Source organism: Macaca mulatta, chromosome 8, assembly GCF_049350105.2.
Source record: "Macaca mulatta isolate MMU2019108-1 chromosome 8, T2T-MMU8v2.0, whole genome shotgun sequence".
Taxonomy (NCBI): Eukaryota; Metazoa; Chordata; class Mammalia; order Primates; family Cercopithecidae; genus Macaca; species Macaca mulatta.
This window is the reverse complement of record NC_133413.1, coordinates 24,683,993-24,710,077: the sequence shown is the minus strand read 5'-3', so window position 1 is coordinate 24,710,077 and position 26,085 is coordinate 24,683,993. Positions and strand designations below refer to the sequence as shown.

Below are 26,085 nucleotides of genomic sequence, written 5' to 3'. Positions count from 1 at the left end.
AATAGTAATAGAAATAAACTGCACAATAATGTAACATGCCTGAATCATCCTGAAACCATCCCCATTCCCCCAACTCCAGTCCGTGGAAAAATTGTCTTTCAGGAAACCAGTCCCTGGTGGCAAAAACGTTGGAGACTCCTGCTCTAGAGAGCCCTGACTAATACAGAATTTTTAAAGATTTGAAATTCTTTTAAACCATACTTAATTTCCAAGTAACGGAAATAATAAGATTGTATTTCCACCTAGCATAATACGGCTATCCTGTATACAACTGAAAACGCACTAACCCTTTCTCCAGAAGAGGATGCAAAGTCCTTGAGTGGTGTTTACTCCTCTCCTTGATACCCTGGAACATAAATACTATAGAATGAACAATACTTAAATACTACGATATAAATTCAAAATATCTTATGTCACATAACAAGGGGATAAGAGAAGGAAGAAAACATAGATATTTGCTTAACATATATTTACACATAAGCACACACATATAACACAATAAGGAAGAAGTACTTATAATGATTACAGTCCTTGTTTCCATAGCTGGTCATGTCATTGTAGCTGGTATTTATAAGAAGCTTCTTTTGCTGTGCATTCTGTATTCCCTGTGCCCTCACTAAGCACCTCAGCTGGTCATGGCTCTATGCCTGGTAGAGTGAACCAACCTTCATTCCTGAAGCCTCCGAGCTATTAGTGGTCCTGCCTTAATTGGGTTGTGGTAGTTTTCCATTGACTTTAATCACAGGGCATGCTAATACTAAGATATGCCCTAAGGAGTCTCCTGTATTCTAGACATCCTCTTCCTTACGTCCATTGTGGAATAACAGTCCAATTTCCCCTTTGATTTCCCCTTTGTGGTCAGAATCAGTCAATCCAGCGAGGAGGGTTTGTGTAACTGGTTTTTGCCTGTTGATTCAGAGGCATGAGGAACCCAAAGTGGCCAAGTAGCAGTCTTAACTTCAAGTTACATGGAAGCATTGTTGTGTCTCCTCATGGAATCATTCCTCCCTCTGAAACTCAGAGCTCTAGCAAAGCATAAAGTCGAGGAACCAGGCAGCAAAAAATTTGCTAACGGGCCACGAAAGGTAATGTGTAGTGGGGCCACTCCTACTTCCTCCCCTAGATTCCTGGACACATGAATCCTAGCAATGGAAGAACCAACCCCCTGTATTGGAGGATAATTCAGAGCATAGACAGCCTCCTGGAGAACCTTGTTGCAGCCCTTCAAGGTACTGCTATCCAGCTGACATTATAAGTGAGTCTTCAAAAGGCCGTATCCCACCATCTTATCAAGACAGCAGCTTTGAGATGGTGGGAAACATGGTAAGACCAGTACTTCCATGAGCACAGGCCTGTTACAGTGGGCAATGCATGTGCCATCAAGTGAGTCTCTCAATCAGAAGCAATGCTGTGTGAATACCATGACTCTGGATAAGGCATTCTGTGAGTCCACAGAGGATAGTTTTGACAGAAGCATTGCGTGCAGGGAAAGCAAGTCTATGTGCAAAATAAGCTTCTCTTCCAGTAAAAATGCTGCCCCCTCCATGATATACATGGTTCAGTGTAATAATCAACCTGCCACCAGGTAACTGGCAGATTGACCCTCTGAATGGTGCTATCTCAGAGACTCAGTGTTGGCCTCTCCTACCTGTAGATTGGGCGCTCAGTAGCAGCTGCAGCCAGGTTGGCCTTGGTGAGGGAATTCTGTATTGTTAAGCCCATACATAATCTCCATCCCTGCCACCACGCACACTTTGTTCATGAGCCCATTGAGTGATGACAGGGGTGGCTGGGAAAGAAGCCGACTGGTATCCACAGAACAGGTCATCCTATCCACCTGATTATTAAAATCCTTCCCTGCTAAGATCACTTTTTTATCCGTTCAGAGAGGTCTATCCACACACCTCTTCCCCAGACTTCCTTGTTATCAGTTTTCCTTCTGAGTCTCTGACTGTCCAGCCAAATCATTGACCAGAGCTCATGAATCAGTATATAACTGCATGTCTAGCCATTCTTCCCTCTGAGCAAAATGAACAACCAGGTGCACTGCTCAGAGTTCTGCCCAGTGGAGTGATCTTCTTTTTTTTTATTTTTTATATTTCAGATGTAGTTTCGCTCTTGTTGCCCAGGCTAGAGTGCAATGGCATGATCTTGGCTCACTGCAACCTCTGCCTCCCGGGTTCAAGCTATTCCCCTGCCTCATCTTCCCAAGTAGCTGAGATTACAGGCATGTGCCCCCATGCTTGGCTAATTTCGTATTTTTAGTAGAGACGGGGTTTTACCATGTTGGCCAGGCTGGTCTCGAACTCCTGACCTCAGGTCATCCGCCCACCTTGGCCTCCCAAAGTGCTGGGATTACAGGCGTGAGCCACTGCACCCCATCTAGAGGATTTCTTTTCACCACTATCCTTCAGGGATGTTCCAAACAGTGGATGTGATGCTGCAAATGTCCGCTTCTGAGTATTACCTGTATGTGGTGCAGAACCATCTGTAAACCTTCTTCTGGTAACTGACCATAGCGAATCTCTCATGAGGCCATAAGTGCAGGTCGGGCAAAAGAAAGTAATATCACAGGAGTGGAGATCATGGGCACTTGGGCCACTTCTTCATGTAACTTTCTTGTGCCTTCAGGGCCTGCTTAAGCCCAATTTTGTATATATACTAATTACATTTGAAAATGGAAATGGAAATTTCAGACTGTATGTGCCCAAACTTATGGCTTGGTAGGCAAAATAACACTCAGTTCACGATAAGCAGTCAGGTCGTAGAGTAATTTGGTGGCCTATGGTTAACATTCAGTCTGCCCTACGGCCTAGAAACAAGCCAAGAGCTGTTTCTCAAAAGGAGAGTAGTTATCTGCAGAGGATGGCAAGTCTTTGCTCCAAAACCTAAGGGCCTGTGCTGTGGTTGACCTAGAGTGGGCTACCAAAGGTTCAAAACAGTATTGCTGTCTGCCACCAATACTTTAAGCACCATTGGGTCTGCTGGGTCGTATGGCCCAAGTGACAGAAAAATGTCTACGGCAGCCTGGACCTGTGGCAGAGCCTTCTCTTGTTCTGAGCACCACTCAAAACTAGCACATTTTCAGGTCACTTGATAAATAGGCCAAAGCAATACACCCAAATGAGAATTATGTTACCACCAAAATCAAAATAAGCACACTAGGCATTGTGTCATTTTCTTGGTTGTTGGGGGTGGGGGGTGGCAGATACAACAATTTATCTTTTATCTTAGACTATCTTAGAAGAGAAGGAATATGTTTTTTGGTTTTTTTTTTTTTGTTTTTTTTTTGAGGTGGAGTCTTGCTCTGTTGCCCAGGTTGGAGTGCAGTGGTATGACCTTGGCTTACTGCAAGCTCCGCCTCCCGGGTTCATGCTATTCTCCTCCCTCAGCCTCCCTAGTAGCTGGGACTACAGGCGCCCGCCACCTTGCCTGGCTAATTTTTTGTATTTTTAGTAGAGATGGGGTTTCATCGTGTTTGCCAGGATGGTCTCGATCTCCTGACCTCGTGATCTGCCTGCCTCAGCCTCCCAAAGTGTTGGGATTACAGGCGTGAGCCACTGCATCTGGCTGAGAAGGAATATTTTATGCCCCACACCATTCAACAACTAGGAATTTGCTTCCTAGTTGTTGTCCTTCTACTGAGGTAGAAGGCCCTTAAAATTTTGTCAGATTTATTTCCCATTCTCTGACATGCAAATGTGTTACCAGTAAGTCAAGAGTAGTTGCTACTTCTTGCTCATGAGGTTCAATCAGTATAATGTCATCAATGTAATGGATCATCTTGTGTGATGTCTTGTTGAAGGGAAAGACCATCAATAACCCTGCAGGCCAGATGTGGTGGCTCATGCCTGTAATCCCAGCACTTTGGGAGGCCAAGGTGGATGGGTCACTTGAGGCCAGGAGTTCTAGACCAGCCTGGCCAACATGGTGAAACCTCATCTCTACTAAAAATACAAAAATTAGCTGGATGTGGTGGCGCACATGGGTAATCCCAGCTACTTGGGAGGCTAAGGAATGAGAATCGCTTGAACCCAGGAGGTGGAAGTTGCAGTGAGCTGAGATCATGCCACTGTACTCTAGCCTGAGCGACAGAGCAAGACTCTGTCAAAAAAAAAAAGAAAAAAGAAAAAAGCAATGCAAACTAAATTATGACTTAGGGCTGCAAGTTGATGCATCCCGGAGATAGGATAGTGAAGGTATATTGCTGGCCTTGCCAACTGAAAGCAAACTGCTTCTCTGGGAGTCCTTATTGACAGGTATAAACAACAAAGCATTTGCCAGTTCAATACCTGCATACCAGGTACCAGGGTGACAGGGATGTGGCGATTTGCTCAAACAATGAAACCATATCTGGTACAGCAGTTACAACTGGAATCACGACCTGGTTAAGCTTATGATAATCCACTGTCATTCACCAAGATCCACTGTCTTTGGCACAAGCCAAATAGGCAAGTTCAGTGGGCATGTGGTGGGAATCGCCACAGATGCATCCTGGATGGTGGTAATGATCTCTGCAATCCCTCCAGGAATGTGGCATTGCTTTTGTTTTTTTGTGCTTTACTGGTGGGGTATCACTTTGTCACGCAGGCTGGAGTGCAGTGGTATAATCAGCACCCACTGCAGCTTGAACTCCTGGGCTCAAGCAATCATCCTGCCTCAGTTTCTTGAGCAGCTAAGACTACAGGCATGTACCATCATACCTGGATAATTTTGTATGTGTATGTACAGATGGAGTCTCACTATGTTGCCCAGGCTGGTCTTAAACCCCTGGCCTCAAGCAATCCTCCTGCCTTGACCTCCCAGTGTGCTGGAATTACAGACATGAGCCACCATGCCCATCTGATATTGCTTTTGATTTACTTTTTTTTTTTTTTTTAAGTAAATGCAAATCTGGTGGCTTCCACCTGGTCTTTAGTCTTCACTTCACATGTCAGGGAATGAAGGTGGGGATTGTGCCAGCTGCTGAGTATGTCTATTCCAATTATGCATACTAAAATGGGGAAATCAGACAGGATGGGTTTGGGGACCCACTGGCCCCTTTCTGAGATGGGCTTGAGCTTAGTTTTAATAATGTCAACATAATTTCAATGGTATGCAAACACTGCGCTCCTGTACTTCTCCATCTTTCCTCCTCCATCTTCTTGTTGTCATAGATCACATCCTTGTACATTGTGTGCCTATTAATATCAATTTGTAATTATTGTTTTCTGCATTTGCTCTTTAAATCATATAAGTAAACAAGAGGATTTACAAGCCGAATGTACCACAATACTGTGCTATAGACTGAATTGTGTCTCCCGAAATCATATGTTGAAGCCTTACTATCCAATGTGATGGTATTTGGAGATGGTGTCTTTGGGAAGTGATTGGGTTTAGATCAGATCGTGAGGGTGGGGCCATCATAATGGAATTGGTGCCTTTTTAAGAAAAGACACCAGACAACTTGAGCTGTCTCTCTCTCTCTCTTCTCGTGTGCACAAGGAAGAGGTTATGTGAATGCACAGCAAGATGGTGGCCATCTCTAGAACTATGAGAAGTAAATGTCTATTGTTTAAGCCACTTGGTCTATGGGATTTTATTATAGCAGCCTGAGTAGCTGTGTACCAACATTTATATTTACCTGTATCATTACCTTTTCCAGTATTCTTTATCTCTTCATATGCCTTTGAGCTATTACCTAATGTCATTACATTACCTCCTAAAGGACTCCTTTTAGCATTTCACAGGGCAGATCTACTAGTAATGTGCTCTATTACCTTTCACTTACCTAAGAATGTCTTAATTTCTTCTTCCTTCTTGAATGACAGTATTGCTGGATATCAGATTCTTGGTTGCAGGATTTTGTGTGTGTTTTTGGTTTTTGGCACTTTAAATATGTTACCCACTCCCTTCTGGCCTCTGTGGTTCCTGGTGAGAAATTAGCTAATAACCTTATTGGGGTTCCCTTGTACATACTGAGTGGGCCACTTGCTGCTTTCAGGATTTTCTGTTTGTGTTGGGCTTTTGTCCATTTGACTATAATGTGTCTCAGTGTAGTTCTCTTTTAACTTATCCTGCTTGGAGATCGTTGAGCTTCTTGGATATGTAGACAAATGTTTTTCAAAAGTCTTGCACCTCCTTGTTAAATATTATTCCTAAATGTTTTATTTGTTTTTATGTCATTGTCAATGAAAGTGTTTTTCTTAATTTCCCTTTTGGATTGTTCTTTGCTACTGCGAAACTTTTACACTGAAAACTATCAAACATTGCTGTAAGAAATTAAAGAAAACCAAAATAAACAGGAAGATATTCCATGTTCATAGATCAAAATGGTGTTAAATTACCCAAAGCAATATACAGATTCAATGCAATCCCTATCAAGATCTCAGTGGTGTTATTTTAAAAATGGAAGAATTTATATTCAAAGTCGTATGGAATTAAAAAGGACTTACTGACCAAAAACAATCTGGTAAAAGAAAAGCAGAGTTGGCGGGACTCACACTTTCCAATTTTGAAACACATCTTCATTCCAGGGCAGCTTTAGTCCCTCTTTCTTTGGATCATTCTTTGACTCTATAGAGATTCCTCCCATTTTCTTCCCATGGCTGATGGTGTGAGCTTTAATTTTGAAGGCTTTTCCCATTGTTCTATGACTTCTGCTCCTGGTGTATCTTCCACTGGCTAGGAGCTCATTCAGAACAGGTATTAGGACATTATTCTGTGCATTTTAAAGGTCTAAATGGCACTGTCTAATATAGTAGTCCCTAGGCCCATGTGATTGCCAATCACTTGAAATATGCGAGGCAGGCGGATCACAAGGTCAGGAGTTCAAGACCAGCCTGGCCAAGATGGTGAAACTCCGTCTCTACTAAAAATACAAAAATTAGCCAGGTGCGATGGCGGGTGCCTGTAATCCCAGTTACTTGGGAGGCTGAGGCAGGAGAATCGCTTGAACCCAGGAGGCGGAGGTTGCAGTGAGCCGAGATCACTGTACTCTAGCCTGGGCAACAGAGCAAGATTCCATCTCAAAAATAAAAAAGAAATAAATATGCTACTGCAAATTGAGATGTGCCATGAGTTGAAATATACGCAGGATTTGAAGACATACTATGAAAAAAAATGCTGTAAAATATCTCAACGTTTTACGTGGATTACATATTTAAGTGATATTATCTGGGGTACATTAAATTTAAATGCATTACTAAAATTAATTTTACCCCTTCTCACTTTTTTTAATGTGCTGAGTGTGAATTTAAATTTCATATGTGGGCTGGGCACGTACGTGGCTTACACCTGTATTCCCAGCACCTTGGGAGTCCAAGGAGAGTGAATCGCTTGAGCCCAGGAGTTTGAGACCAGCCTAGGCAACATGGTGAAATCTCGTCTCTACAAAAGAAAAAGTACACAAAAAATTAACCCGGTGTGGTGGTGTGCACCTGTAGTCCCAGCTATTTGTGGGTGGGCGAGAGGGGGGGTCTGGGAGGTCGAGGGTGCAGTGAGCTGAGATCACACCACTGTACTCCAGCTTGGGCTACAGAGCAAGACCCTGTCTAAATAAATAAATAAATAGGCTGGGCGCAGTGGCTCACACCTGTAATCCCAGTACTTTGGGAGGCTGAGGCAGGTGGATCACAAGGTCAGGAGATCGAGACTAGCCTGGCCAATGTGGTGAAACCCTGTCTCTACTAAAAAAATGCAAAAATTAGCCAGGTGTAGTGGTGCGTGCCTGTAGTCCCAGCTACTCAGGAGGCTGAGGCAGGAGAATCGCTTGAACCCTGGAGGCGGAGGTTGCAGTGAGCCAAGATCGTGCCATTGCACTCCAGCCTGGTCAACAGAATGAGACTATGTCTCAAAAGTAAAACATAACATAAAATAAAATAAAATAAAATAAATAAATAAATGTGTGGCTTATATTTCTTTTGGCAGTGCTGGTTTAAGGTGTGTGAATGCAGAATTGACAAACTGACCAAGCTAGAGATTTCCCTGTTTGGGTTCCACGCATCCCTGAAAAAGCAGTCCCCCAGTCACCACTGCCAGCTGCTGGGAATCCTGTGACATTTCATTCACCAGCTTTTCTCTCCCCTCCCAGGACACCACATCTCCGAAGACAGTAGAGATTGTATCTCCTGCAAATATGGACAGGACTACAGCACTCACTGGAATGACTTCCTTTTCTGCTTGCGCTGCACCAAGTGTGACTCAGGTACAGAACATAAGGACCCCATGCCTCAAGGTGGAACGCAGGGTGATGACATAAAAGTTGTAGCTAAAATGGGATCAGGAGACCTAGATACTGGTCCACCTTGGTCTTCGTCATACTTTGTTCCGTGATTTTGTCTTCGAGTTTTTTAGTAAATAAAACAGGCCAGGCATAGTGGCTCATGCCTGTAATCTCAACACTTTGGGAGGCATCGCTTGAGCCCAGGAGTTTGAAACCATCCTGGGCAAAATGAGAAACCCCATCTCTACAAAAATATAAACATTAGCCAGGCAGGGTGGTGTGTGCCTGTATTCCCAGCTACTTAGGAAGCTGAGGCAGGAGGCTCTCTTGAGCCCAGGAAGTGGAGGTTGCAGGGAGCCGAGATTGCGTCACTGCATTCCAGCCCAGGCAACAGAGCAAAACCCTGTCTTAATAATAATAATAATAATAATACAGAAATTATTTGTACAATGTATGCTACATGGTAAGGAAATCTTTTAGACTATCAGCTGCAAAGGGGTGGGGCTATGAGCCTGGCCGAGTGCACAGGGCTGGGTCTCAGCGGTGGCACGGGTCTGCTTCTGGACCAGGCTCTCTCCCCCGGGCTCTGTGCTCTTGGCAGGTGCTCGGCCTCACTCATCCTTCCAGTTCTCAGGCCTCTCCCTCCTCCCCAGCAGGCCGGGCCTTGGGGAAATCACCCAAGGGCTCCTCTCCTTGCAGTCTCTCAGGTGATGCCTCACACTTCCCTTGCTACTGACCATGTGATCTAAACAATGCTTGTTCCCTAAACGATGCTTTCCCCTAATCTAATGTAATAAATAATGAATTGTGGTCCTTTTGTATGACTCTTGAGTGTTGGCGACAGCTGAAGGGTGGGCGTCCTGTATGAGCCACCAGTGTGCTGGTGCAGAAACTGGCCCTCAGAACTCCTTGGCGAACTGAATTAAGCTGAGTAGGAGGGTCTTGGGGTGGGGAGGAAGGGTCAAGGGACACATCAGGAAAACATATCCCAAAACCTTGTGCTCTGTCGTCAGGTGAAGTGGAGGTGAATTCCTGCACCACGACCAGAAACACGGTGTGTCAGTGCGAAGAAGGCACCTTCCGGGAAGAAGATTCCCCCGAGATTTGCCGGAAGTGCCGCACAGGGTGAGACAGCAGCCGGGGGCTCCCAGCAGCTCCACAGAACCCCAAGAAGACCCAAGCCTCCTTGTACCCCTGTCTATCCTCTGAGAGCACCCCCATGGGGCATCCTTCAGCCTGTGGCTGCCCCTCCTGATCCCTCTGCCTGTCCCCACCCCTGCCCCCTGTAGCAGCCCCTTCCCACCCCTCCCCAGCACGAGTCCCCTTGGCCAGGCTGACTTGTTCACTGACCACAGAAGGCCATGATGTAGGGCCCATGATACTTTTAGGGGCCCATGAAACGATTTAATTTCTTTTGAAATGAGAAGAATGAGTAGAATGCAGCCAGGGATATATTCATCTTTATACCAATTCAGCAATAAAATGTAATTTTTAATATTTTTTATGCAGGCAGGGGTCCATAAAGACAAAAGTGCCCACAGCCCACAAGAGGCATAATAAGGCCGTGGGTGGAGCTCCTTCAAGTTCCCATGAGGACCTGAGCCCACCCAGCTGGCCTCGCCCCTGGCCCCTGATCCCTCAATAAGACCTGTCTTTTCTCTATTTGGGTTTTAGGGGCCAAGGGTAATTTGCTCTTCTCTGGTCCCCGTAGTATTTGCTGTGATTGGGAGGAATGGGCAGACAGGTGGGGACAAGAGCTCACTTTTGTGGTTGACTGGAAGACCAGACTCAGCTTGTGGCCATAGGGGCTTGTGACCTTCCCCTGGAGTGTGGCTCCTCCTAACGCAGCCTCCCCTGCAGCCCAGGGAAGATCCGTGTGTGCCCAGCACGGAAGGCTCCTGGAGCTGCAGCTCTGACCCCAGAGCAGGGAGGCCGAGGGGCCTGAAGTGCGCATGCTCAGACTCTTCCCCAGCCTCAACAAGGGAGCATAGGGGGACCCCCTGCAGACACGAGGAACCTGCCCTTTCCCTGACACCTTCTCAGGGACACTGGGGAGGGAGGGTGGCTCCTCTTTCATCCCACCTGGCCAGCTTTCCATCAAGAGTCCCCCCTCTCCCTCCCTGTGTGTACCCAGGTGCCCCAGAGGGATGGTCAAGGTCAAGGATTGTACGCCCTGGAGTGACATCGAGTGTGTCCACAAAGAATCAGGTACAAAGCACACTGGGGAAGTCCCAGCTGTGGAGAAGACAGTGACTACCAGCCCTGGGACTCCTGCTTCTCCCTGTTCCCTCTCAGGCATCATCATAGGGGTCATAGTTCTCGTCGTAATCGTGGTTGTGGCTGTGATTGTTTGGAAGACTTCACTGTGGAAGAAAGTCCTTCCTTACCTGAAAGGCGTCTGCTCAGGTAGGTGCTGGCTGAGGGCGGAGGCACTGGGCACTCTCTGCCCTGCCCCCCCCACTCTATTCCCACAGACAGAAACGGCTGCCCCTCCCCCAAGTCTTAGTGTCTCCAGCCTGGCTGTATCCTCCTCCTTGTGGTCACCCCCATCCCCACATCCCAGGCACCCCCCAGAACCCTGGTCTCATCACTCCCTCTTCCGGAGCTGGGGGTCCCCTCATCTCCCAGCCAAGTCCAGGAGGGCAGGGCCAGTTCCTCCCACCTTCAGGCCCAGCCAGGCAGGGGGCAGTCGGCTCCTCAACTGGGTGACAAGGGTGAGGATGAGAAGTGGTCGCGGGATTTATTCAGCCTTGGTCAGAGCAGAACACAGAGATTTTCCATGTGTTGGTTTTACTCTAGTTCCCCTTCTCATCCCCCTTCCTCAGGGTGTCTCTGAGTTGTAAGACCCCATTCCTGTCCCCAGGCCCGGGGCTCCTTGTCCAGTGTCCCTGCCCCCAGCCCACCCCTGCGCCCCACTGTCCTCTGGGAGGGAGATGCTGTGTGGGCCCCTCCCCTCCTGCTAAGGAGACTCCTTCTCTTTTAGGTGGTGGCGGGGACCCTGAGCGTGTGGACAGTGTGAGTTGGTTTCTCCAGGAGCTGGGGGCTCAGGGGCTCAGGAACTGCTTCCTGGGACAGCAGAACCTGGGTGGGTGGGTCCCCATTGTCCTCATGGCTGCCCTGACTCTCTGAAGTGGCCTGGGGGCTCTGGGCTGACTGTGGGGGACACATGGCTGTTTTGAGCACCGCATATGCTGGTGAGCCCTGCTGCAGCCCAGGTGACACCCTTACCCCACAGCCTGCACCCTGGGGATGGGGTGTCTGCCAGAGCACAGCACTGGGGCCCTGGCCCCAGCAGCAGGTCCTAGATGTGCTGAGGCTGGGCTGCCTGCGGTGACAGAGGGGGTGGGGATGGCAGGTCCAGCTGCATACTGGGGACCCTGCAGCGAGCCCTAGGTGTGGATTCCTGAGTGGACTCTTTGCCTTCCCAATGTTTTTTCCAGAGCTCACATTCCCCACAACGGCCTGGGGCTGAGGACAATGCCCTCAATGAGATCGTGAGTATCGTGCAGCCCAGCCAGGTCCCTGAACAGGAAATGGAAGTCCAGGAGCCAGCAGAGCAGACAGACGTCAACACTTTGTCCCCAGGGGAGTCAGAGCATCTGCTGGTGAGTGGGGGACAGGTCATTTTGTTTCCTGGCCCGCTGCTTACCTGGGATTTCACAGACAGTGCAAGAGGGCAGTGCCTTAGCTCTCCTGGCCCAGGGGAAATGGAACCTGAAAGAGACGGGGGACTGCAGAGGACAAAGCGGCTGCACTGAGGTGGTGACTGTGCCAGTCTGCAGGACACCTGCTTCTTACTCCCTGTCCTGTCCTTGCTGTGTCCCCAGAGCCTGGAGTTCCACAGGCACAGAGTGGGGGTCACAGGGTTCATTGGTGACTGAATAAGGCTGCACCGTCTCCATCGTGTGCTCCTAACAGAACTCAAGGAGCCCTTGCTTATAACCGTAGGAGTTTTAAATTTACTCTGAAATTGTTATTACATTGAACATATTTCAAAGTTTGTATGGCAGCTTCTAAAAAGTAGGATTCCGAGTCGATGCACAGAGGGCTTTTGTATTGGACACTCGCACACAATCAGTTCATATCAATCCATCAGTTTTGATATTATACTGAGTAGGTGGGAAATCTGTATATACATTTATTGTTCATTGCTCATAAGCACTGAAAGTCCTTCCCTCGAACATAGGATGAGATTATCCATTTTCTTGCAGTGTTTTATTTTTAATGATTTGATTTTTTTTTTTTTTTTTTTTTGTGAGAAGGAGTCTCCCTCTGTCCCCAGGCTGCAGTGCAGTGGCGCGATTCGGCTCACTGCAAGCTCTGCCTCCCGGGTTCATGTCATTCTCCTGCCTCAGCCTCCCGAGTAGCTGGGACTACAGGCGCCCACCACCACGCCCGGCTAATTTTTTGTATTTTTAGTAGAGACGGGGTTTCACCGTGTTAACCAGGATGGTCTCGATTTCCTGACCTCGTGATCCGCCTGCCTCGGCCTCCCAAAGTGCTGGGATTACAGGCGTGAGCCACCGCGCCCGGCTAATGATTTGATTTTTAACATACCGCAATATAATCTAAACAGAATTGAATTTTTTTTTTTTTTTTGAGACGGAGTCTCGCTCTGTCGCCCAGGCTGGAGTGCAGTGGCGCGATCTCGGCTCACTGCAAGCTCCACCTCCCGGGTTCCCGCCATTCTCCTGCCTCAGCCTCCCGAGTAGCTGGGACTACAGGCGCCTACAACCGCGCCCGGCTAATTTTTTGTATTTTTAGTAGAGACGGGGTTTCACCGTGGTCTCGATCTCCTGACCTTGTGATCCGGCCCCCTCGGCCTCCCAAAGTGCTGGGATTACAGGCGTGAGCCACCGCGCCCGGCTAATGATTTGATTTTTAACATATCGCAATATAATCTAAACAGAATTGAATTTTTGATTCCATATAAGCTGAGGAACTCCCTGAATTGTTCTGAGTCTCTGTTTCCTTCTTCCAAGCCCACTTAGCGACCAATTCTTCCTTTTCTCTCTGCCTTTGCCCTTTTGCCACCTCCTTTGCTACATGTCAAATGTTTATTTTTTTCTCTCTTCCTCTTCACTCTTTTTTTATTTTTTTAAACTAGATCTTGTCCTTGAAAATATCAAATGTTTATGTGGGCAGTGATCTCTTCCACCTAGACTGTTTCTGTTTCTTCCTTGCATCTATACCACTTTCTTTTTAATAAAGAGAAGAGATTTTAAAAGGAAACAAATGAATAATGCCAATACTTCCCCCATGCTTATTAATCACTTCGAACATTTTTTTTTTTTTTTTTTTTTTGAGACAGGATCTTACTCTATCACCCAGGCTGGAGTGCAGTGGCGCGATCTTGGCTCATTGCAACCCCTGCCTCCTGGGCTCAAGTCATCCTCTCACCTCAGCTTCCTGAGTAGCTGGGACTATAGGCATGTGCCACCGTGCCCAGCTAAGTTTTGTATTTTTTTAGAGAGACTGGTTTGGTCATGTTGCCTAGGCTGGTCTCGAACTCCTGAGCTCAGGCAATTTACCCTCCTTGGCCTCCCAAAATGCTGGGATCACAAGCATGAGCCACCATGCCTGGCCTCATCATTTTTTTGTTGTTGTTGTTTTTGTTTTTTGTTTTGTTTTTTTGAGACAGAGTCTCGCTCTGTCGCCCAGGCTGGAGTGCAGTGGTGCGATCTTGGCTCACTGCAAGCTCTGCCTCCCGGGTTCACGCCATTCTCCTGCCTCAGCCTCCTGAGTAGCTGGGACTACAGGCACCCGCCACCACGCCCGGCTAATTTTTTTTTTTTTTTTTTTGTATTTTTAGTAGAAACGGGGTTTCACCGAGTTAGCCAGGATGGTCTCGATCTCCTGACCTTGTGATCTGCCCGCCTCAGCCTCCCAAAGTGCTGGGATTACAGGCGTGAGGCACCTTTTTAAAAAGGAGGTCACCCATAGCCACACATCCACCAGAGTATGAAAAAACTTGATCATATCAAGAGCCTTCTTCACTCTTTCCCCAGGCTTCTGGCCCTTATATTTCAGGTAACTACAGTGGATAATTTCTTGCAATTCTTTGCTAAGCTCTTTATGCATATGCCATCTATGTACATACATGCATATGTATATATGTGGTATTGACATGAAAAGGATTATATCACGTACAACACCAAACAAAACTGTCTAATATGTTTTAATATCTTAGACAGCAAATATGTTTTCAAAATTATTTTCACACATCTTAAAATTTAGAATTAGATAAAATTCAGAATTATAAGATTTTCTCCAGCACCCACCCCGCCACCACCACATAATCACTGGATGTTAAAAAATGTTAATTTAAATTAATAAATGGTTCTAGGAATGATTGAGATCCTTTCAACATTCAATTTTATTATCAAAGAAGATAGTATTTCAAGTCTTTTATTATGACTCAGTCAAGATTTGGGGGTTTATTTCAGATAAATTATTCCTATTCCTCATCAAAGCTGTTTCTTTGCATTTCGGGTCTTCTTGTAAGTCCATTTTCTAATTTATTATGTCTGCTGCTACTTTTCTTTTCTTTCTTTTCTGAGATGGGTCTCACTCTGTCACCTAGGCTGGAGTGCAGTGGTACAATCATGGCTCACTGCAGCCTTGACCTCCTAAGGCCAAGTGATCCTCCTGCCTCAGCCTCCTGAGTAGCTAGGACGACAGTTTCGTGCCACCACACCCAGCTTTTATTTTATTTTATATTTTATTTTATTATTTTATTTTATTTTTATTTTTATTTTTATTTTTATTTTATTTTAGAGACAGGATCTCGCTATGTTGCCCAGGCTGGTCTCCAACTCCTGGACTCAAGCAATCCTCACACCTCAGCCTCCCAGAGTGCTGGGATTACAGGTGTGAGCCACCATGCCCAGCCTCTGCTATGTGTTTTAACATTCATCAGGGCTGGGTGCAGTGGCTCATGCCTGTAATCCCAACAATTTGGGAGACTGAGCCGGGCAGATCACTTGAGGTCAGGAGCTTGAGACTAGCCTGGCCAACATGGTGAAACCCTGTCTCTACTAAAAATACAAAAATAAAATACAAAAATTAGCTGGGCATGGTGGCACACACCTGTAATCCCAGTTACTTGGGAGGCTGAGGCAAGAGAATCTCTTGAACCCAGAGGTGGAGGTTGCAGTGAGCCAAGATGGCATCATTGCACTCTAGCCTGGGAGACAGAGTAAGACTCTGTCTCAAAAAAAAAAAAAAAAAAAAAAATCATCAGGACATATTCATTTTTAAGTATTACAATTTAAACCTTGGGGTTTTAAAAATATACACTCCTAATTTAAATATTGACTGCTGTATTGGCCTCCTTCCGAGAGTCTTGCCTCTTTGTTTCCTGTCTTGTTGCCGGAACTTTCAGAACAATGTTCTGGAAGTAACGTGCTGCAGGTCTCAGGGCTGGCTGGTGGTCTGGTTCAGTACTGGACTGCAGGACTCCTGGCTCTGACCGGGACGTTCTGCACTATGTGTTACAGGAACCGGCAAAAGCTGAAGGGCCTCAGAGGAGGGGGCAGCTGGTTCCAGTGAATGAAAACGACCCCACTGAGAGTAAGTGTTTTGCTCCTGGAGATGCAGCAGGAATGGAGGGAATAGGGACAGTGTCCTAATTTCTGTCCCCATAGGTGAGAGGGCTCTTCCAGAATATTCCATGGAGGAAGCAGGGGGTCCTGTGGTATAGACCATCTGGACCCTAAACTGTCTTCTCCCATCTCTTCTCCCCACTCTACCTCATCCTCTCTGCGCCCTATCAATGACCCTAATGACTCTGTCCGTCCCCTTGTCCTCTCTCCTCCTTTGTTCAGGGTCTGATGTAGCCCCCGCCCCAGGGACCTCCTGAGGGGCTGGCCTGTCCTGCACAGCACCACTAACCCCAGTGGGCTAAGGAGCTCTTGACCTGTGCCTAAGCCCAATTTGCAGAGCTATTGTGTAAACGACATATGAATTCCAAAGACTTAATGCAGAAAAGAGTGGAAAATATTTCACTCATAATTTTTGTATATTGATTGTATATTAAATTATATTTTAAATATATTCAGTACCATACATTGAAATGAATGTCGCTTGTTTCTGACTTTTTAAAATGAGGCTGTTGGAAAACATAGCTTCGTGTTCCTGGCCCCGTCTATCTCTAAGGACGGCGGGGTGCATCATGTTGCACACACATCTCATTTAATCCCTCATTGTCCCAGGATCTGGGCAGCGTTGCTCAGTCTTTGGGTTCGCTTCTTGCTCAGAGTCTGTTTGCCTCCACCTAGCTCTGCCCTAGCACCAGGAAGTGAGGCCGAGCTGGGTGAAAACAGAGGTCCCCTGTCCCAGGCCCTGTGCTTTGCACAGATGCAGACATGGCCGCCCTGGGACCTGCTCCCGTGGCAAGCGCAGCCCAGGCAGCCTCCTTCCTCTGAGCTCCCGCTGCAGCCACTCTCTCTCCCTCCCTCGGGCTCTCACCCATTTTGCTTTCTGCCTCTGTAGGGTTCATCCATCCTCCCCTGGTGGGTTCTCAGCTCTGCGTGAGGGCTGATTCTCTGATGACTTTGACTCCCCGAAGCACCTTGGGTGCGGGGGAGGCCAAGCAGTGTGGGAGCGCTTTCTGTGGATGGGAAGTGGGTGGGCGCTGGAGCGGCAGGTTTGCCGACACACAGGGCTGCCCAGGTTCCCCGCCTTGGGTTCTGGGCCTGATGTGGGATCCTCTGCCCTTTCTGAGTCCCAACTCACCTGGCTTTCTCTGTGGCTTTCTCCACCAGCTCTGAGACAGTGCTTCGATGACTTTGCAGCCATCGTGCCCTTTGACGCCTGGGAGCCTCTCGTGAGGCAGCTGGGCCTCACGAACAACGAGATAAAGGTGGCCAAAGCTGAGGCAGCAAGCTCCAGGGACACCTTGTACGTGATGCTGATAAAGTGGGTCAACAAAACCGGGCGGGCCGCCTCTGTCAACACCCTGCTGGATGCCTTGGAGACGCTGGAAGAGAGACTTGCCAAGCAGAAGATTCAGGACCGCTTGTTGAGCTCCGGAAAGTTCATGTATCTAGAAGATAATGCAGACTCTGCCACGTCCTGAGTGTGAATCTCTTGAGGAAATCAGACCTTCCCTGGTTACCTTTTTTCTGGAAAAAGCCCAACTGGACTCCAGCCAGTAGGAAACTGCCACAATTGTCACATGACCAGTACTGGAAGACACTCTCCCATCCAACATCACCCAGTGGACGGAACATCCTGGGACTTTTTCACTGCACGTGGAATTATTTTTGTAAGCGGAATGTGAACACTATGTAAATATCTAGATCATTCTATGTTTGTGTGTATTTTGAGATTTGGTTTGGGATGTCCTATTGTCTTTACAGCACTTTATCCTAATATAAACGCTTTATTTATTTATGTGGGCTACATTGCAAGATCTATCTGGCTTAGCATTTATGCAGTTGATGTCCAACTTCACTTGACACTATATGATGTGAATTTTTTTCGGGGGGAGGGGGAGTGGTTCACTCTGTCTCCCAGGCTGGAGTGCAATGGTGCAATCTTGGCTCACTATAGCCTTGACCTCTCAGGCTCAAGCAATTCTCCCACCTCAGCCATCCAAATAGCTGGGACCACAGGCGTGCCCCACCACGCCCGGCTAATTTTTTGTATTTTGTCTAGATATGGGGGGCTCTCTATGTTGCTCAGGGTGGTCTCGAACTCCTGGACTCAAGCAGTCCGCCCACCTCAGACTCCCAAAGTGCTGGAATTAGAGGCATGAGCCCCAGCACCTGGCCTTACCTTTCTACTTTTATAATTCTGTATGTGATTATTTTATGAATATGAAGAAACTTTAGTAAATGTACTTGTTTACACAGTTATGTGAATGGATTAGGTAAACAAAATGAGGAGACGTACAATGGGGGAAGAAGAAAAAGTCCTCTGTAAGATGTCACTGTCTGGGTTCCAGTTCTCCCTCAGCTGTACTTTGGTTTCAATGACTGGCAACTTCTAAAGGGGCCAGCCTTTTGAACTGGACAACCTTACAAGTATATGAGTATTATTTATAGGTAGTTGTTTACATGTGAGTTGGGACCAAAGAGAACTGGATCCATGTGAAGTCCTGTGTGTGACTGGTCCCTACCTGGGCAGTCTCATTTGCACCTGTAGCCCCTATCTATGAACAGGCTGGGACTGAGGCAGATGGGTTAGATCACATACAGCAAATAGGGTCTATGTCATATCCCATTTCCAGTGAATGTAGTGAACTTGAGCCCTGTTTAGGTTCAAGAGAGAGAGGACAAAATCTGTCTCCCACATCTGCCATGGCATCAAGGGGGAAGAATAGATGGTGCTTGGGAGTTGTATGAAATGGTTGCCATATCAGGAGTAGATGTGATCAGAAGGACAGTGATCAGAAGGACAGATCACTTCTGGTGATCTGTCACCCTGAGCCACTGAGTTGCATTTTAGGGTACAGATTCCCTACTTGAGGAGCTTGGCCCGTCTGTAAGCATCTGACTCATCTCAGAAATATCAGTTCTTAAACACTGTGGCAACAGGACCTAGAATGGCTGACGCATTAAGATTTTGTTCTTGTGTCCCGTTCTATTATTGTTTTAAGACCTCACTAACCATTTCAGCCTCTTTCTAACAAATCCTTCTCCACAGTATTTCAGTCATGGCAGGATCATTTAAGCAGGTAGTCATTCCAGGAGTTTTTGGTCTTTTCTGTCTCAAGGCATTGTGTGTAGTTTTGTTCCGGGACTGGTTTGGTGGGGACAAAGTTGGAATTGCCTGAAGATCACACATTCAGACTGTTGTGTCCGTGGAGTTTTAGGAGGGGGTGGCCTTTCTGGTCTTTGCACTTCCATCCTCTCCCACTTCCATCTGGCGTCCCACACATCGTCCCCTGCACTTCTGGAATGCACCAGTTGCTGCTACCTCCTGGTCTTTGCCTTTGCTGCGCCTTCTGTGCAGGACGCTCAGCCTCAGGGCTCAGAGGGAGCCAGTCTGGTCCCAGCTCCCTTGTCCCTTCCACAGAGGCCTTCCTTGAAGATGTATCTGAAGTGTCAGCCTTATCAGTGTTTAAGATTATTCTTTTTTTATTTTTTATTTTTTGAGACAGAATCACACTCTCTCACCCAGGCTGGAGTGCAACGGCGTGATCTGGGCTCACCGCAACCTCCACCTCCTGGGTTCAAGCGATTCTCGTGCCTCAGCCTCCAGAGTAGCTGGGATTACAGGCACCTGCCATCACGCCTGGCTAATTTTTGTATTTTTAGTAGAGACGGGGTTACACCACGTTGGTCAGGCTGGTCTTGAACTCCCGACCTCAGGTGATCCACCTCTTCCTCCCAAAGTGCTGGGATTATAGGCGTGAGCCACCACACCAGGCCAAGCTATTCTTTTAAAGTAAGCTTCCTGACAACATGAAATAATTGGGGTTTTTTGTTGTTTAGTTACGTTAGGTTTTGCTATATTCCCAGGCCAAACAGCATGTGATACAGGACAGCCACTTACAGTGTGTCACTCATGGTTGGTGTCCTTTCATGCTTCTGCCCTGTCAAAGGTCCCTATCTGAAATGTGTTACAGTACAAACAATACAAGGAAGCACATTGTGTACAAAATATTTATGTATTTATGAATTCATGACCAAATTAAATATGAAACCTTATATAAAAAGAGGTGTGGTTTTTGTCTCCCGCCCCCAACCTCCCCTCCTCCTGTGAATCAGCTCTTGAGTGACAGGAGGCCAGGGCTGTGCTCCTGCTGGGACTCCTTCCTCCCTCCCTCCCCTCTCTTTTCAGGATTGGCCTGCTGGGGGTGTTTTCCTGCATCCAGGAATTCTCTGGAGTTCAAAGAGCTAGGTTCCTGGGGACTGGGATTCATACTTCCTTCCCCTCTCTCTCTTGTCTGCTCCTCCCTCTGGGGACAGGGACACCAGTGCTGGCCTGGTTTACCCACAGCCTCCCAGGAGGGTTCTCTGGGCTGCCGGGTTGTATCTGGTTCCGACAGCTCTCGGGGAAGGGGCAGTGGGTCCCTTAAGTTGGGGAGCCGGCCCTGTTTCTCAGGGAGTCCAGTGGTCACTCTCCTACGGCTTCCTACAGCCCTGGGCCGACCTTCATTTTCTCTGCCCCGGCCTTCCCTGCACCCCCACCAGGGTACCCAGGTTGCTCAGCCCTGCAGGCACCTAGACCTATTTCCCGTTCCCCTTGCCCTGGAGGACCCATTCTCTCTCTCATCCACAGCTTCTGGGAGGCCCAGGCGTTCCCCAACGCTGTCCGCCTTCCTTAGAGGGGAGGTGGAGGTGCTCCAGGCTCCCACTTCCGTCCCCGCTGCCCTGCCCGTGGGCTTTTGGGCCTCACTTGGAGCCCTGGGCTGCGCTGAGCCGCAGGGAAGCCGAGCAGCCTGTAGAGGGCAGCACACCCATGGCTTTCCAGCCAGCCGCCCTGGAGGCCCGTGGAGGGGAGGCAGCCACAGTCCTGGAGGAGCCTGGGCCTGGACAACATGGCTCCCCATGGGGTTAGAGCCGCTTGTCCTCCAGCCGCCTGCTCTCTCTTGATGGGGATTTAACCTCTGGTCACTAGGTCCTGCTGGCTGCCTTTGTTTCGGCTCTATACCAGGCCTAACCAGCGTTTTGCTGGAGCCCACCCCTGGGCCAGGCCCTCTCAGCTAGAACATTTTTCTCAGGCGAGGCGACTCCTGAGCTCCGAGCCCACAGCCCCACTGCCTCCTGGCTCTGCCCCTCCTCCGTGGGACTCCATCTTTTACACCTAAAAAGGGTGTGGGTAGTGAAATTTAAGTCAGGTTTAGAAAACGGAAAGGGGCAACTGTGGCCCAGCTTTTGCCCCATGGGGGCTGGGAGCTAGTTTCAATCCCCCACATTCCTCCAGCCCCGCCCTCCTCCTCTCTAGACCAACCCTGCTTTTCCTCCTGCTCCATTCTCCCTCTTCTCCTTCCCGTTATCCCACCCCAGCAGTAATAAGGTGGTGTCCTTTCACTACAGGCCTGTGCCCCTTCCCCTGACCTTTGGCCCCTATTGCAGCCCCCCCAAAAATACCCACCATAAGCACCCTGTAGGGTGATCCTCTGAAGGCAAGGAAGGGAGCCTGCAGTCTCCAGATGGGCAAAAGCAAGAGTCCGGTGCCATTTGAGCCTGGAGACCAAACCCCTCTTTGCTGCCAGCCCCGGCCCCTCAATCACCAGCCCTCTGGAGGCCAGGCCCCTGTGCTGCCCTCGGAGCCAGCTGGCAGGGTCAGGGCCTCCGCAGTCAAAGAAGTACCGAGTCCTTTCCTGAAAGGCATTGAAGTCGATTCTGCAACCTAAATCTTTACCTCCTCATCATGGGGGCCTCTGTTTCTAGAAATGTGAGCTAGGCAGGGGCTTTTTCTGGTTTTCATTCTTTGGAGGGATAGAGGACAGAGTGTTTGTTGGTGACTTTTTGTTTCGGTTTCAGTTTAGTTGTTGTTGGGTTTTGTTTTTTGCTAATTTTGCCCCACCCTATAAAAAGCAGTGCCACCCAGAGGCAGGGGAGGGCCCTGAGGAACACGGGGTCGCTGTGCACTCATTCCTACTTCCTTCTCCACCTGTCCCAGCTGCTTTCCTTGGTTCCCATCTCCAAATCTGAGGGTAAAGGAGGGGTGAGGGAGAAGTTTCTTGTTGCACCAAGAGGCACTGCTTCTAGGCCTGGAGCTCCGAATGACCTCTGTCCCCATTCTCAGGCCTGTGCCAGCACAGCCCCCCAGGACAGAGGGACGCTGGCAGGATGAAGGCCTTTCCATGTCTGGCCTTTTGCAGCTGGACCCCGGGATGTAGAAGCCTTGAGTTGGGCTCTGAAGGCTCAATTTCTACCCTGACTTCTCCAGTAAGGATGTGAGTAGACTTCGTGTGGAAATGTCCACAAAACAAATGCAACACTCAAGTCCATCGGTGGAAAGACATGGCCAACAGGGCCAGGAGCCTCGAGGATCACTTCTGCTTGCTGGGAGGTGGGGCTGCCTCCCTGGCCAGAGCAGCAACCAAGACACACAGAGAAGCCCTCGAGGCTGGGAGGCTTTCCCTTTGACTCTAGGGCTCTCAAACCCAGAGATAAAATGCCAGAGCGCTTTGCTCCTCCAAGCAGTTGTCTCCTGTCCTGCTTTGGGTCTGGGAACCTCTGCAGGTGGTTCCCGTTCTGCTCCACAGGGCCCGGCTCCTCTCTGGCTGAGCCACGGTGGCTGGTAAGAAGAGCTGCACCCTGTGGGTCCTGGTCACGTGGGCCCCCGGTCCCTGTAAGGTGGATGGGGTGATGCGGAAGAGCAGAGGGGCGAGGGCGGATGGGGACAACAGCAGCAGGGTCAGAAGAGGGTGGCAGCATCTCAGACCACAGCCGAGGAGGAAGACGGGGACGAGGAGGAGGCTGCCGAGGAGGATGGGGAGGACGGACTGTTCCAGAAGAGCCAACGCCGCTTGGGCTGCCGCTTGAGGTGGAGGTAGTCCTCCTTCTCACGCTCCTTCCGTGCCCGCTGGTAATGATCTTCCTCCTTCAGGTACCACACAGGTGGCCACCGATGCTTCTCGAAATACTCCTGGTTTTCTGGAACAAAGAACAGTGCAGCTTGGTTAGAAAGGAGGCAGAGGGACAAGAGGAGCGTGGGACACCAGTCCCACCCCACCACAAGGCCTGCAGCAGGCCCCCAGCCCAGCCCCCAACACATTCCCATGGCCCACGGCACATGAGCCTCTGAGGCAAGCAAAGTGCCCAAAAAGCAGGTCTGAAAGTCAGCACTGGGGAAGCTGAGTCCCTTTACAAAGATGGGAGCGATCTAGACAAGGGCTGCCTGTGCATTGGGAATGAAACGGACAGAGGTGAAGGATAAGGGAGAAGGGGTAAGCGAATGTCGGCCAGGAGATACTCAGCATGGTTAGGGGATGAGTGGAAGTTTCTGGCCAGAGCTGAGGTTCGGGGGGGAATATGGAGTCAGGGCACAGCAGGACACAGCAGCAGATCAGAGGAACGGCTCGCCTTATTCTGCCGGGTACGGGGGGCCGTGGAAGACTACTGTTTCAATGGAAGGTCTGGAACCAGGCAGTGATGCTATTGGACCTTTGCTCTAGAAAGAAAATGCTAGGCTGGGCGTGGTGGCTCACGCCTATAATCCTAGCACTTTGGGAAGCTGAGGCAGGTGGATTGCCTGAGGTCAGGAGTTTGAGACCACCCTGGGCACCATGGTGAAACCCCGTCTCTACTAAAATACAAAAAATTAGCCGGGCGTGGTGGTGGGTGCCTGTAATCCCAGCTACTCGGGAGGCTGAGCCATGAGAATAGCCTGAACCCAGGAGGCAGAGGTTGCAGTGAGCTGAGATTATGCCACTGTACTCCAGCCTGAGTAACAGAGCTAGACTGTCTCAAAACAATAAATAATTTTTTTTGAAGGGTTGTAGTAGTGAAAAGGAGAGATCGGGGTGAAGACTCGGCAGCATGCAGCAAAAACATGGAACAGGGAGGAGGGTCACGGCAGTGCGGAGGGAGCCCAGAGAGGACCCCATGGAAAGAGTGGCAGGCCCCTCAGGGAGGCCAGGGATGCCTCTCTCTGGAGGCTCTGCAGTTCCTGTTGAGCTCTAGGGCCTAAGAAATTAATCAAGAAGAGACAGGAGGCCTCGGAGGATGCCCAGACCTGGGTGGTCCAAGCTGTGGCCTGTGCCCATTCCTGGGTTGTACAATCAATTTAGTGGGCCATGAGCATGATTAAAAAGATGTATATGTTTTCCTATATGTGCCTGGGTCACAAGATGAAATGTATTTCTTATTATGGTATTCTGTCCAGAAAAGTCTGAAATCGACCAACTCTAGTCCAGTATCCTCTTCATACCTCTGAGAATGAGACGCCAGAGAGGCAGGGTGCGGAGCCTCCAGGCCAGCGCTTTTCCTGGGGCCCCTTGGCTTGGCTGGAGGCTCCTTCGCAGGCTGCTCCCAGCCCCAAGGTCAAGGATCACTGGCAGCCTCCAGGTCCCTGGGATTACGTGGGAGCTGTGGACCCCTAAGGGGAGGGCAGCAGGTACTGCCAGGGCTGGCCCCGATGCTCACCTGGGGACATGGCCTTCATGTCTCGGGGGAACTTGCGGCATACGTTGTTGTAGTTGGTGCAGATGTGGTGGAGACACCAGTCGGCCAGCTGGTACGCACAGTGGAACTGGGGACAGAAGGGAAGAGCATCTGTACTGAAATCCCCAGGGGAGAGGGTCTGCATAGACACCTCCAGCTGCCTTCAGAGCTGAAGCTCTGGTGCAGGGCGGGCAGCGGCCCTGCAGTCCTAGAGAGCCTGCGCCAGAGGCAAGGCCACACAAAACTGAGAAGGATGATGCTGCCTCAGGCTCCTTGGCACCACCACCAGCACCACCATCGTCTCACCTCTGTTCTGCCCACTCCCGGCATCCTCGCTGCAGACTCCAGAGCCCTATGTAGTGGCTTCATACTGCATCTGCCCTCCTCAGATCTCACCCCACGTGACTTCCCTCTCCTCCGCATCCAGGACCAAGGCAGCCTGTACCAAGGCACTGACAATGAGCTGAGGGAGCTGCCTTCCCAGGGGTGTCTGCAAGCCCTGCGTGAGCCATGCTTCCACTCCACACGCTAATCTTTGGTGGCTGAATTTCTGGCACTGTGAAGGCCAGTGTGGGAGATTTGGCTTGTCTGTTTGGGATTAAGGGAGTGAGCAGTTAATTTCAGATGGAGAGTCCTCACTGCCCCTTAAATGACCTCAGGCAGGCAGCAACCATGTGTAAGCCTGAGCCTGGGGTTCCCTCTCCAGCCCTACTGATGCCTAAAGTCTCATTCCTTTCCCGCTTGGCCAGCTCCCCTCCGGGTACATCAGGAGTTCCCCAGCTGCTTCCTGGCATGGAGGAGGAGATGGGCTCTGCACAGTCAAAGAGCCCAGTCCGATGATAGGTTCTCCCGCATAGACTGCCTTCCACCCCTTCCCACTCACAGCCAATGGGCAGGCAGAGTGTAGAATTGAGACTGTTGTAGATTCCCTCCCCTGCCATGATACCTGAGCCAGTTCCAGGAACACAAGGACGTCCCCATCGATGTCCACCATCATCTGGGTCGCTTCCATCAGCCCGGTCACTGTGTACTGCTCTGTGACACACACGGCCACCAATCAGCTGAAGAAGCACATGACCCGCGCTCACCCTGCCCCCCCATGTCCCCCAGCTCACTGCAGGGCAAGGAAAACCAGGGCCCGGGAAGCTCCTCACAGGCCCGAAAAGGCCCCAGGCTATGAAGTCTGCTGCCACCAGGGGGACCCCAGGGAGGAGAGCAAGACCTCGACGGGGTGGGGTAGGAAGAGTAGGAGGACATTAGAATTATCTTAAGAGGATTTTTCAAACTACGTATGTCCTGCGACATAATCTGATATAGGTAGGGTCAAAGTTCCCAATAGAACCAGCCTCTGATACAAAAGGGAGAGTGTGTGAAACCTCATGTCTGCTGATCACAGAAAAAGGCTGAGAACTGTGAGTTAGAACTAGGAGTTAAGTTTAGTTGTTTGCTTTAATTTACATTTTGTAACAAATTGTGTACTAACCTTGCATTTTAAGTTAAAACATTTATATTGAAGAAGTAAACACTCTTGGTTCTGAATTTTAATTAGAAGCATCAGTATAAACTCATGAGGTATCTTATCTTTAAAAAGATCAATATATTTTCCCGCTCTGCCCACAAAAACGACCTAGAAACAACAGTCTTCCCAGTACAATGAGCATTCCTAGTGCACACAAATACCAGTTCCACTTCCAACACAAGAAACCAGGACTTCCTGGAGAAATGGCTGATTCCAGGTCTAGGGCACAGAATGTTCAAGAGAAACCTAGAACATCCCATCATTCCAGATAGAGAGGAAGCTCGTAAGACTCGAGC

General features: G+C 49.1%; 2 protein-coding genes across 22 annotated transcripts in view; one reads left to right on the top strand and one right to left on the bottom strand.

The window, feature by feature from the left end:
• Positions 1 to 19,868, top strand: part of TNFRSF10B (TNF receptor superfamily member 10b) — a 50,334-nt gene extending 30,466 nt beyond the window's left edge. For 3 of the 12 annotated variants that reach the window (XM_015144973.3, XM_077943240.1, XM_077943238.1), the window contains 8 exons: positions 8,072 to 8,185; positions 9,217 to 9,328; positions 10,338 to 10,411; positions 10,499 to 10,609; positions 11,187 to 11,218; positions 11,644 to 11,808; positions 15,703 to 15,775; positions 16,969 to 19,868. In XM_015144973.3, the coding sequence (XP_015000459.3) occupies positions 8,072 to 8,185; positions 9,217 to 9,328; positions 10,338 to 10,411; positions 10,499 to 10,609; positions 11,187 to 11,218; positions 11,644 to 11,808; positions 15,703 to 15,775; positions 16,969 to 17,282 (995 nt within the window). In that variant the 3' untranslated portion in view covers positions 17,283 to 19,868. Of the gene's footprint in view, positions 1 to 8,071; positions 8,186 to 9,216; positions 9,329 to 10,337; positions 10,633 to 11,186; positions 11,219 to 11,643; positions 11,809 to 15,702; positions 15,776 to 16,968 lie in introns of all 12 variants that reach the window. The other 9 variants (XM_077943233.1, XM_077943242.1, XM_077943241.1 and 6 more) reach the window with 3 other exon arrangements.
• The window catches only part of RHOBTB2 (Rho related BTB domain containing 2), a 33,570-nt gene continuing 27,286 nt past the window's right edge, over positions 19,802 to 26,085 (bottom strand). For all 10 annotated transcript variants that reach the window (XM_077943225.1, XM_015144968.3, XM_077943229.1 and 7 more), the window contains 3 exons: positions 25,217 to 25,305; positions 24,253 to 24,358; positions 19,802 to 22,761 (listed from right to left, as the gene is read on the bottom strand). In XM_077943225.1, the coding sequence (XP_077799351.1) occupies positions 22,544 to 22,761; positions 24,253 to 24,358; positions 25,217 to 25,305 (413 nt within the window). In that variant the 3' untranslated portion in view covers positions 19,802 to 22,543. The remainder of the gene's footprint in view (positions 22,762 to 24,252; positions 24,359 to 25,216; positions 25,306 to 26,085) is intronic.